Source organism: Prionailurus bengalensis, chromosome B3 (assembly GCF_016509475.1).
Source record: "Prionailurus bengalensis isolate Pbe53 chromosome B3, Fcat_Pben_1.1_paternal_pri, whole genome shotgun sequence".
Taxonomy (NCBI): domain Eukaryota; kingdom Metazoa; phylum Chordata; class Mammalia; order Carnivora; family Felidae; genus Prionailurus; species Prionailurus bengalensis.
In genome coordinates this window covers 12183443-12195297 of record NC_057355.1, presented here as the reverse complement: position 1 = coordinate 12195297, position 11855 = coordinate 12183443, and the positions used below count along the sequence as shown (strand labels likewise).

General features: G+C 60.5%; 1 protein-coding gene across 1 annotated transcript in view; it reads left to right on the top strand.

Annotated features, from left to right (window-relative positions):
- Window positions 1-9674, top strand: part of RGMA (repulsive guidance molecule BMP co-receptor a) — a 47751-nt gene extending 38077 nt beyond the window's left edge. The window contains exon 4 of the mRNA XM_043554769.1: window positions 7239-9674. Coding sequence (XP_043410704.1) covers window positions 7239-7961 — 723 coding nt within the window. The 3' untranslated portion in view covers window positions 7962-9674. The remainder of the gene's footprint in view (window positions 1-7238) is intronic.
- Window positions 9675-11855: the final 2181 nt, after the last annotated feature.

Here is an 11855-nt window from a genome sequence, read left to right as displayed (position 1 = left end):
CCCAGAGCAGAGAGGGCGGTGGGGTCTGGGAACAGGGGGAGGTGGAACAGGTGAGGACAGAGAAGCAGCTCACAGAGCACCCCAGGGGCCACCCACACAGCTTTCCTCTCCTCCCTCGGGCCAGCCCCCAAACGGGATGCGCCTCTCCACCCAGAGTGCAGTCGGCTGGGAACAGCGAGCTAGCGTTGACCTGGGCTGGGTGGCTCTAGAAGTCAGCCACATTCTCGTTGCCATGAGAGGCGTTTCCGAACCATCTGGAGCCCCAGAGGCCGCTGAGAGCCAGTCGTCTTCTGACCCAAGGAGGCCTCAGTATCTGGGTGGCAAGATTCAAGTCCTGCTCACGGGCCACAGCCAGAAGCAGCCACAAATGTGGCCTGTGGCCCAGGCCTTTGGACATCCCCATCCTCCACAGACCCTCCCTCCCCTCCCCACTTCCAAGAGAGTCTCCCATGGCCTCCTCCTGAGACTGGGCCAGAGGGCGCAGCCTCAAGGCCAGGAGGCTGGTGGGCTCTGGGAGCCCAGGGGACGGGGATACGTGTGCCTCCTCAGGGCCTAGCCCACCGCAGCCCCCAGGGCTTTCCGGGTTGGCAGTGAGTCTGTTTTCCTGGGAAGAGCACGTTGCAAGGCGGCACGTTGGGCAATGCCAGGCTGGTCTACAAGGGCGTTTCTGTTCCTTCCTGTCCCTCCACGCCCAAGAGGAGGACAGTGAGGTGACCTGGCAGCCAAGAAAATTCCTGCCATCTCCCCCTGCTCCGGTGGCCCTTGCTGCCTCCAGAGGGTCTCTTCCCGGGCCCATCTGCAGGGGCGGCAACAAGTGGGTCTTTGCCCCGTGGCTGCCCTAGCAGGGTCCTGGCACCAGGCCGTGAAGCCTAGTGGGCGGCAGGGTTGTGGCCAGCGCCCTCTCCACCCCGTCCGCCCTCTCAGCCCTCCACAGACAGCAGGGCCCACGTCGAGGACCCAGCCGCCTTCCCTGCGGCCCCTGCACATACCCACCTCCCTCCTTCCCTAGAGCCAAGATAAATGAACGCCAGGAGCCTGAGGCTGCAGCTTCTAAATCCAGCAGCAAACATCCCGCGGGAGGGGACCTCGCCTCCCTGTCCCGTCCTGGCAGGGCCACACAGGGGAGTCTGAGGGTGTGAGAGCGACGCGGGCCTTGGAAGCCCTGCCCCTCCTAACCCAGGGTGGCGTGAGCACCAAACGTGATAACAGAGCCAAGCACAGACCTGGGAAGCATTGTGGGAGGAATCGTGGGCCTCTGCTCCCCACTGCCCCGTGAGGGTGGGGGAGGGGGGCGTGACAGGCTGGAGCGAGAGCCTTCAGGCCACTTCCCGTTGGGTCGTACAGGCTGGGGTGACGTGCCTGGGCTTAGAACCCCTGGATGCCACCCCCCGTTCTTCACTGGCACACGCTGGGACCCCGAGCCCAGCGATGCTGTTCCCAGACCAAGTGGATCAGTCGCCCATTCGTTCTTGTGTGCTACCTATTCAGACGCCCGCCGTGCTCCAGATGCCCGCTGGGCCCTGTGGCCGGGAGAGGTGCTCGGACAGGGATGGGAGCACCTCTCGCCCTGTCCGGGCATGGAAGTTCTAGAAAGTAGGGAGCTCTGCAGCAGAGCTTGACTGACCCAGCCCCCTTCTGCTGTGACCTAGGGTCACCTCGGTCATCCGGTAGGCTGAGAGCCCAGCCACCTTCTGTTACGCCCTCATCAGCCAGGAGGCAGCAGGAGGCCTGGCCGGACACCCGGCTGTGACGGGCTCAGTCTGTCTCGGGCCTCGGGGCAGACAGGGTACCCGGCTGAGAAACATCGGTGGCCGGTTTCCAGCGCCCTGGGCCTGCCCGCGCCTGTTTTTTTAGGTCTCCACCACGCAGGTGTGTTGGTTTTGTTCATTCATTGATTCGGCAAACGTTGACGAAACACCCCTTTTGCGGCAGCCTCGGTGCTAGGTGCCTCCTCCCCTCCTGGCACCTCCCAGGCCGAGGATGGAGAACAAAGCTGGCCGAGGGGTGCCTGAGGTGGGTGCAGGATGCCGAGGCCCTTGGGTGCCCCCGGCTCTGCCCAGAGCACTGGGCGGGGCCTCCTCCACGTCCTTCTGCGGAGCCTGACATGGAGGGACGGGAGCAGAAGCCTGGGGGAGAGATGGGAGGGCAGCCTGGAGCCTCGGGGGAGGCAGCGGAAGCCAAGAGGCTGTTATCTCTGAGGGGCCTTCGTGCCTCCCCACGAGAGCCTTCTGCCTGTCTCTTCTGCCCACTTGAACCCGCTGTTCTCGGCCCGCCCCTCACCCAGAGGGCCTTGGCTCGTTTCCTGTGATACAAGCATCATCCAGCCCGGCCCCGTGTTCTCGTAGGTGATCAAGATGTAGGGTTTTCCAGCCCAAGCCGACATTTTAGCCAGCTTCCCACCCCCACTTCCCCCGGCTTCCTTCTGTGCCCAGCCCCCAGCTTCACTGTGCTGGTAGCACCCCATTGCACAGATGTGAAAACTGAGGCTCAGGGAGGAGAGGAACTGGGGTCTCTGCTCTGCTCTCCCCCTCCCCTCTAGAACTTACCATGTGTCCCACTGCCTCACTCATCTATTTGATGTGTCACCCCTAGAGTGTGAGCTCCTTGAGGACAAGGGTCTTGGACTATTCAGCCCCCTCACGTGGATACAGCTCCCAGTGCCAGGCCTGGTGGGGGGGGGGGGTGCTCAGACCCCTCTGGGCAGGGGGGCAGCAAAGACAGGAGTGGCAGCCGCACCCGTGGCCATGCTGGCAGCGAGCCACCCGGCTTTCGACAGGCCCCTTCATGCTGTTACTTGTGGTTGAGTCCCTGGCACTGGTACCAAGAAGAGTCTAGCAGCCTGTCAGCCTTCCAGGAGTCTGTCTCCACGAGAGATGACGGTTAGAGGGAAACCAGCCTTTCCTGTTCCAGGAGGCTGATGGCACTTGGAAAGCAGCAGCACCCCCCTCCCCAGCCCCCCCCCCAGCACACCAGGCAGGGACACCAGAGCCCCTCGTCCCTCACCCCCTTCCCAATGGCAGGACCACCCACTGTCCAGACCACCCTGGCTGCACCTCCCGGCCCCCCACAGGCAGCCTCCACATCAGGGCGGGAGCCCTGGGATGGAGAGAAGGAAACAGCAGGAGGTAGATGGCAGTGGCCGAGGCCCTCCCCCCCCCCCCCCCCCCCCCCCCCCCCGGGGCTCAGAGAGTCGGGCTCAAAGCAGGATGGAGAAGCCATGGCCACCTTTGACATCCCACAGCAAACCAGAAGTGCGCTGCTTCCCGGGACCAGGCGGTGACCTCAGAGGGAGGGTTGGGGAACTGGGGGCCAGTGCCCGATGGGCCGTGCACAGGCGGGCCTCTGGTGCGGCACTCCACGGACTCTGGCCGGGTCCCCAGCCTCCAGCCTGGGAGCACCAGCCCCTCCTCGTGTCCCGTGTGGACAGCAGAATGTGCCCCCCTCCGTCCTGACCGTTCCCCGGGCCCCACAGGCACAGCACCGAGGGCCCCAAGACTGCCGGGGACCCGCGAGAAAGCTTTCATTTGTTTTAAAGTTGGAAGGAAAAAATCAGCATAAGCCAACCGAGACTGTCTTGGCCTGGATCCCAATGCAGTCACAAAATGTAGTTTTAGTATTTTGGAGGGAGGAAGGGGCCCACAAAGGCCCAAGAGCCTGGAGCCCCCAAAAGTCCAACTGTCCATCTCTCCTCCTCACCTTTCTGAGTACTGGGGTGACAAGGGGGAGTTTCTCTCTGAAGGCCCAGGCCCTCCTGCTCTCCCAGCCTGGTCACCCCTACGCTTTACAGTGTGGGGGCGCCCACAGAGCAGTGATGAGACCGCCCTGGACACCTCCAGCTGGGCCCTGGCTACCGTGTTGGTTTGCCCGCCCTAGAACTTTCTGTGGCCCCTGGGCCACCCCGTCCAGTCCTTAGTCTGTTCCCCTAGCTCTGCTCCTGAGGCCCCAGGCTGGTGGCTCTCTGCCGCGTCCCCCTCAGCCTCCTGTCTGTGCCCCAGGGCCACGCCCGCACCCCCGGAATTGCAGCCGCACCATCTGGCCTGGGGCCTGCTCCAGACCCCACCCTCAGCCCTGGCCTTTCCCGCCCCTCAGCCTGAGCTGAGGTCCTTCACAGCTGTCCTGCCTCCCCCTGCCGGTAGGACCTGCTTGCGGTTTCTAACGTGCCTGGGCTTCGCCCTTGTCATACACCGACTGTCTGACCAGAAACTCCCGTAGCGCTTCACAGCGTCACCCACCCTCTACCCCGAGGGCCCCCCTAGGCAGTCATCCGCTGCCACATCGGCCAGGGTGCCAGGCACAGAATTCAGCCACAGCCGGGGCGTCCGTGTTGTCAGCAGCGGCCTGCCTCTTACCAGGGCCCCCTGGACCTGCGGCCCCTCTGAGGTGTGTTACCCCCTCAGCTGGCGAGGAGGGCAGCTCCTGAGGGGCAGGAGGTTGGGGCTTGGTGGCTGGGGAGGGGAGAAGGGAGGGACAAGTTCTAGGAATAGTGGCCAGGGGTAGGGCAGGGATTAGGGGTGGGGGTAAGCAGGGAGCCCCAAAAGGCCTTGGGTGCCATCTTGCCCCGTGACCCCACCTGCCTCCCTGGGTTTGGTCTGGACCGGGTTCCAGCTGCTCTTGGCTCAGGGGGCAGTGGCCTTAGAGGCACCCGGAGCCGCCAGTGGTTAAAAGCTGGCACCTGGGAACAGGAATGAAGGAGGGGTGGTGGTTGCTCTCCCAGATTTGACTCATGTCTCCAGCCCATGCCGTCTTCCCGGTTGGGATCATGCAGGAAGGAGCAGGGAAGGGAGCACCTCACCCAGGACAACGCGGGGAAAGCACTCACTCCCTCGTCCGTTTGTCTCTCCTCCTTCTTCCAGGCCTCCCACCCCGCGGGCTTGTGGCTGAAAAGAGCCCAGGGGCTGGAAACCAAGAGACTAAACCCAGCTCTGCCTTTTGCTGCCTGTGTGAGCCATTGTACCTCTCTGAGCCTGAATTTCCCGCACCGTAAATGGGAGGTCCTGTCCTTGTCCCTGGCAGTGACACACAGGGCTAGAAGCAATACACACAGGGCCCGGCACGGCAGATGCAGCCAGCGGCAGTGCCCATGTCTGTGGTTCCCAGGAGGACAGTTACTGGTGGAGCCACACAGCCACCCAGACGCTTGCTTCTCCCCCAGCAGCTGCCCCTCACCCCCCAGCTGCAGGCACCAGCAGAAATGGGCCTTCCTCCTCCGGCCCTGGCCAGGGCTGCATGCTCAGCATGGAACCCCACCCCCGTCTTCCTTCCTCCACTTCCTCTTCCTCCTGCTCACCTCCAAGGCCCAGCTAGGTGGCCCTCGGGGCAGCCCTGCCACAGTAGCCTCTGCTGGCCTCTGCCTGCTCATTCTTTCTCGGTTATGTTCAGCCAGTGGCTCACAGTCCTCTCGAAGGAATTTGGCTGCAGGTCCGCCGGCGGCTTGAAAGATTGTGCTAGATGATTGTGGACCGTATTCGTTTCCTACGGCTGCTGTAACGAATACCACAAACTCAGTGTTTCAAACAAGCAGAGATTTATCTCTCGTAGCTCTGGAGGCGAGAAACCTGAAATGAGTCTTTCAGGGCTAACGTGAGGGTGTTAGGAGGGCCAGTCCCTCTAGAGGCTCCCAGGAGAATCTGTTCAGTGCCTCTTCCAGCCTCTGGTGGCTGCCGGCACTCCTGGGCTGTGGTCCCATCCCTCCCGTCTCCGCCTCCGTGGAGAGAGCCCTCGCCTTTTCTGTGGTCAGATCTCCCCCTGCCTCCCTCTTAGGAGGATACGTGTGATTATACTTAGGGCCCACCCAGATAATCCAGGATGACCTCTCCATCTCAGTATCCTTAACATAATCACAACTGCAAAGTCCCTTTTGCATATAAGGTAACATTCACAGTTGCGGGGATTAGGGCCTGATATCCTGGGGGTCATTACTCAGCCTACTATAGTAGATAATGAACTTTTAGGGGCGCCTGGGTGGCTCAGTCGGTTAAGCGTCCGACTTCGGCTCAGGTCACGATCTCGCGGTATGTGAGTTCGAGCCCCGCGTCGGGCTCTGTGCTGACTGCTCAGAGCCTGGAGCCTGTTTCCAATTCTGTGTCTCCCTCTCTCTCTGCCCCTCCCCCGTTCATGCTCTGTCTCTCTCTGTCTCAAAAATAAATAAATGTTAAAAAAAAAATTTAATGAACTTTTATTTTTAATTAGCTATGCTTTTCTTTTTATGGTTCACCTCTCTATGTAGTAAATGATCTGGTGTCCTATTTAGGGTAGTGATCTAAAGTTCCCCTTCTAAGTCAGTTGTTTTGTTTTGTTTTTTTAAAGTAAAACAAGTGTGGGGTTTTTTTTTTTACTCCGTTTTTAACTTTAATTTTTTTAATGTTTATTTATTTTTGAAAGAGAGGGACAGAGTATGAGTCGGGGGTCGGGGGGCAGAGAGAGAGGGAGACACAGAATCCGAAACAGGCTCCAGGCTCCGAGCTGTCAGCACAGAGCCCGATGCGGGCCTCAAACTCACAAACTGTAAGATCATGACCTGAGCCGAAGTCGGATGCTTAACCGACTGAGCCACCCAGGCGCCCCAAAGTTTTTCATTTTTATTCCAGTGTAGTTAACATACAGTGTTACATTAGTTTCAGCTGTACAATGTAGTGATTCAAGAATTCTATAATCAGTGCTCATCATGATAAGCGTATTCTTTTTAAGTTTTTTTTTTAATGTTTTAAGTTTATTTATTTTGAGAGAGAGAGAGAGAGAGAGAGAGAATCCCAAGCAGGCACCACACCATCAGCACAGAGCCCAACGTGGGGCTTGAACCCACCAACCATGAGACTGTGACCTGAGCCAAAACCAAGAGTTGCGCGTTTAACCGACTAAGCCACCCAGATGCCCTATTAAGTGTCCTCTTAATCCCCGTCACCTATTTCCCCCATCCCCCCACCCACCTCCCCTCTAGTAACCATCAGTTTGTTCTCTAGTAAGACTCTGTTTCTTGGTTTCCCTCTCTCCTTTTGTCCCCCGCTTTGTCTCACAGTAAAACTAGTTGTTTTAAGGAAAAGTGCTAAGTGCATAATAATGCAGGTGGCACTGAAAGGTGACCAAAATGGGCAATCGGGGCATCTTGGGGGCTCCTCCTGTCCCCAGCATCGCCAGCATGGGGCTGGGCCTTCCCCTCTGACCCCCCCCCCCCGCCGCCACCATCTCAGCACCGCCTAACGCCCTCTCTCCGCTCCTTTCCTGCCCCCCCTTCCCCCCAGCTCACCATCATCTTCAAGAACTTCCAGGAGTGCGTGGACCAGAAGGTGTACCAGGCTGAGATGGACGAGCTCCCGGCCGCCTTCGCCGACGGCTCCAAGAATGGTGGGGACAAGCACGGAGCCAACAGCCTGAAGATCACGGAGAAGGTGTCGGGCCAGCACGTGGAGATCCAGGCCAAGTACATCGGCACCACCATCGTGGTCCGCCAGGTGGGCCGATACCTGACTTTCGCCGTCCGCATGCCAGAGGAGGTGGTCAACGCCGTGGAGGACCGGGACAGCCAGGGCCTCTACCTCTGCCTGCGCGGCTGCCCCCTCAACCAGCAGATCGACTTCCAGGCCTTCCGCGCCAACGCCGAGGGCCCCGGCACCCGCAGGCCGGCCGCCGCCAGCCCCGCGCCCGCGGCCCCCGACACCTTCCCGTACGAGACGGCCGTGGCCAAGTGCAAGGAGAAGCTGCCCGTGGAGGACCTCTACTACCAGGCCTGCGTCTTCGACCTGCTCACCACGGGCGACGTGAACTTCACGCTGGCCGCCTACTACGCCCTGGAGGACGTCAAGATGCTGCACTCCAACAAAGACAGGCTTCACCTGTACGAGAGGACTCGGGAGCCGCCGGGCCGGGCCGCCGCGGTGGGGATGCCCCCCGCCCCCCGGCCGCTCCTGGGCAGCCTCCTGCTCCTCACGCTGCTCCCCGCCGTCCTGGAGGCTGTCGCCCCGTAGGGCAGAGAGGCGGGCGCTGCCTGTCCCTGAGCCGGGGGGGTGGGGGTGGGGGGAGCGGCTGCAGGGAGACCGGGGCCGTCGGGGGGAGGGAGGGCATCCTCCGGGGGGGGAGGGGTCAGGAGCCGAGGCGGCCGCTGGCCAGTGGACTGTGGACGGTTACCTCACAGCTGCCCTGGGCCGTCTGCCAGCAAGGGCTCGGGCAGGGGGGCGGCCTCCCCCCCCACTCTGCCCCCCACGCGTCATTGTCGTCGGCGGGGAGGCCGCGAGAGGTTGTGGTGACCGGTCCTGTGATGTTTGTGACAATAGAGCTGTGTGAGAGGGGGAGCCGCTCCCCTCCACCGCCCCGCAGTGTGAATGTGCAAAACAGAGCCCCTCGGGCCGAAGCCCCCCACCCCGCCCCACCAGAGACACTGGGATTGATCAGAGTCGAGCTCCTCCGCCCCCTCCACCCCGCAATGCACTGAAACAGGCCCAGCTGACTGCTGCCCACGCCCGCCACACACGCACACACACACACGAGCACACTCGCGCACACTAAGCTGAGGGGCTGAGGCATCTGAGAGGCTGGACCCCCTCCCCAGGCAGGGCCTCCTTTCCCCCTGGGCCTTAGGACGACCCCCAGGAATCGTGACCCTTTGAGAGGTTGTGCCCACCTGGTGCCTTCCTGCCCGCCCATGGCCTCCCTGTAAGCCGAGGAGACCGTGTGCAGTGTGGCCGCTGTGCCCCTGCTTTGGTTCCCAGGCCCCCTGCCTGACAGCCTGCAGCTGACGCCACTCGTGGGCTCAGGTGCCCTCCTCTGGTTCCTTCCCTCCCAGTCCCCCATTCTCCACCGTGCTTAGGAGGTCTCGTCCTCATTTCTAAATGTCTAAACAGAACTCTCCCCGCCCCCACCTCGATTTCTGTTCCCTTCTCTCCAGCAGGTGGCAAGAGCCTCCTGGGTGGGGGAGCGTGGGCTGCAGGGCGTGGGCAGGAGGCGCAGTGGACGGGGCCAGCTGGCCTGCCCTGATTCTCTTCGTCCTCCTCACCTGCTCCCCCGGAGCCCTGCTCCCTGCCCGTCCACCCAGGTCTGCGTGCTGGGGAGAGGAGCGGGGTCTGCCGGTCAGGGTCAGACGCTCCCTGCCCCGAGCGTCCCTGGACGGTCTCGTCCCTCTAGTCCCCTCCCTTAAGCCCATGGCCGCACAAACCAGGAGAGGCTTGCCTCCGAGAGCCCCGGCGCCCACCTCCTGTCAGCCCAGGCCGCCGATCCGAGGAGCCCCGAACCGGTCCCGCCTCTGCTGCTGTTCCGGAGAACCCAGGGACCGACACCGGGCTGGGCTCCACGCCCGAGGGTGCGGTGCCCGCGGCGGGCGGTTCCCGCAGCCCCGCACTGTCCGGGCCCTCTGCTGTTCCCCAGGGACCTCTCATACACTGGCCCGGGAGGCTCCCCGCCTCCTCCCCAAGAGGTCCCCTCTCTCTGCCCAACCCCGGGCAGGGCAGGCGGGTGGGAGGCACGGCCCCGGCCCGCCCTGCTGGTCTTTAGATGGTCCCTATGTCGGAAGTAAAAAGTGAAGCACTTTATTTTGGTTGTGTTTGATCGCGTTCTGCTTGGAAGTGGGGACCCCTCACTGCGTCCTTGTGTCTGCGACCTGTGTAGAGTGTCACCGCATGTACATATTGTAAATTATTTATTAACGGCTAAATGCAAGTAAAGTTTGGGTTTTTTTTGTTTTGTTATTTCCTTTTGGACTGCGTATTGGAGTTTGCTTTCTGAATAGACTGGATCCTTTGCAGGGGTGGAGAGCGGGGCACACTGCTGGGCGTCCCCTCACCGTGGGGACATTTGGGTGGGGCTTAGCGCGTATGTGCGCATGCGCTTACGCGGCAGTCGTGCATGCTTGTGGAGGGGAGAACAGTTTAACACAGGATCCCTCCTTCTCTAAAATTACTTTTTCTTCTTACGGGACATGAGGCGTCCCAAGTTTTCTTGCCCTGGTAAGGCTGGAACAGTGTTGGAGACAGATGGCCACGTGGCAGAGGAACATGAAGGGGGTGGGGGGCGCGAGGTTGGGTGGGCTGGCCTCAGATCCAGGGTGACGCCCTCTCGGCTGCCACCCTCCCTGCAGGTCCCCTGCTCACATAGCCCAGGTACGCAGTGATGGCTCCACAGAGGGGACCGAGGCTTGCTTGGGGGACCAGGTTCACCGCTGGCTGTCATCACATTTCATCTCTTAAAACTACCCAATGAATGAATCAGGAACACATTCATGCCCATTTTACAAAGAAACAGAGACTCCAGAGAAATGGATCGACTTGCCTAGGGTCCTTAGCGAGGGCAGGGCCACGACGTATACACCTAGGTCCGTTTTGCCCTGTGTCTGCTCTTAACGCCAAATATGAGGCACAATAGCAGCACTGTTAAGCTAGGCCACATCCTGGGCTCTCCATTTTCCTGGCCCTGTGACCTTGAGGAAGTCACTTCACCTCTCTGAGCCTTTGTTTCCACCTCTGTGAAGTGGGGAGTATCTATCACACAGGGTTAATTCCTATCAAAGTACGTGGGAGCGTCCAGTGGGGGCGTCCAGTGCTGGTATCACTGTTTCCCCAGAGCCGGAGGGGCCGCGTGAGGCACTGAATGGGAGGAGAGTGGGGAGGGCCACACAGGCCCTTGGAACCTTGGGAGAGAAGCAAACCGAAAAGCTAGCGAGGGAAGGAATCCACTGAATGAGCATGTAACCCGTCCAAACGGGAGAGGAAGGTCAAAGGCAGGAAGGGAAAACTTTCTAGACCCCAGCTCTCACACAGGCTCCCAGAAGGAACACGGGACTCCTGGGCTTTGGGAGGAAGAACCAGACTAACAAGACCAAACGTACCTATGCATCTGACCCCGTTGCCCGAACTGTCAGCACCCAGAGGCCTCTCAGTCTGTCAGGAGCAGCCGGGAGGGAACTACATGGGGCCAACAGAGCCCCTGGCACTGGGCCGGCGCAGAAGAACCGATTGCTGAGAAGCCAGGGCGCACAAGATTGAAAATAAAAAATCCCGTTCGCCATCAGATGAAAATGCGACGGCCCTTGCCAGAAAGTATTCTTGGTTTGGAATCTGTACAGGCCCCTAAATTTAACCAGCTGGAATTCTTTCCCAGTGCCATGATGGTAGTTGCCCATGAACATGGAAATTTGCATTTCATCATGAATATGGAACACGGTCTTCAGCTAAAAGACGCCCAAGAAGAGGCTTCGTCTTGCACCGCGGGCCGGGTTCGGAGCGCGGCGTCCTCTGTGGCCGTGGGTCGGAGGCCAGCCGGCCTGGAGGGAAATGCGCTGGCGGACAGAGGTGCGATACCTCGCTGCGTCCCGGCGTTCCGACGTGTGGCAGAAACTCGGAGACGTTGGGCGGCGGACTAGAATTTATAAGGAGAGAAGACAGGGGAGAAAGGAAGGGGGGAAGCAAATGAAAGGAGGGTCCTGTATAACGAAGGGGGCGGGTTCTGGGATGAAGAGAGTTCCCGGGACCCTTGGGCAGGGCAGCAGTGGAGCCAGGCACGAGTGGGGCTCGTCAGAGCGATGCCGACCAGCGGCGTGGAGCAGGAGGAGGCCCTCGGGCTTGGGCTGCGGGCCCACTTGGCGTCCAAACTGGCTCTGCCTGTCGCTGTGTGGTCTCCCTCGGATTTTTGGAGCCTCAGATTCCTTATTTGTAAAACAGAATTAGGAGTACCTGCCTCCCAAGGTCATTATCGAAATCCAACGAGCTAATGCTCATAAATTGCCTCGCACCTGGGCCCTAGCGCAGCCCAGAGAGGCCGCCAGAAATGGAGGTCCTCTCCCACTGCAAGGGCAGGTGCTCCTTTATCCATTTGACAGTTCTTAAAACTTTGTAAGTTTATTTATTTTGAGAGAGGGAGAGTACGAGTGAGGG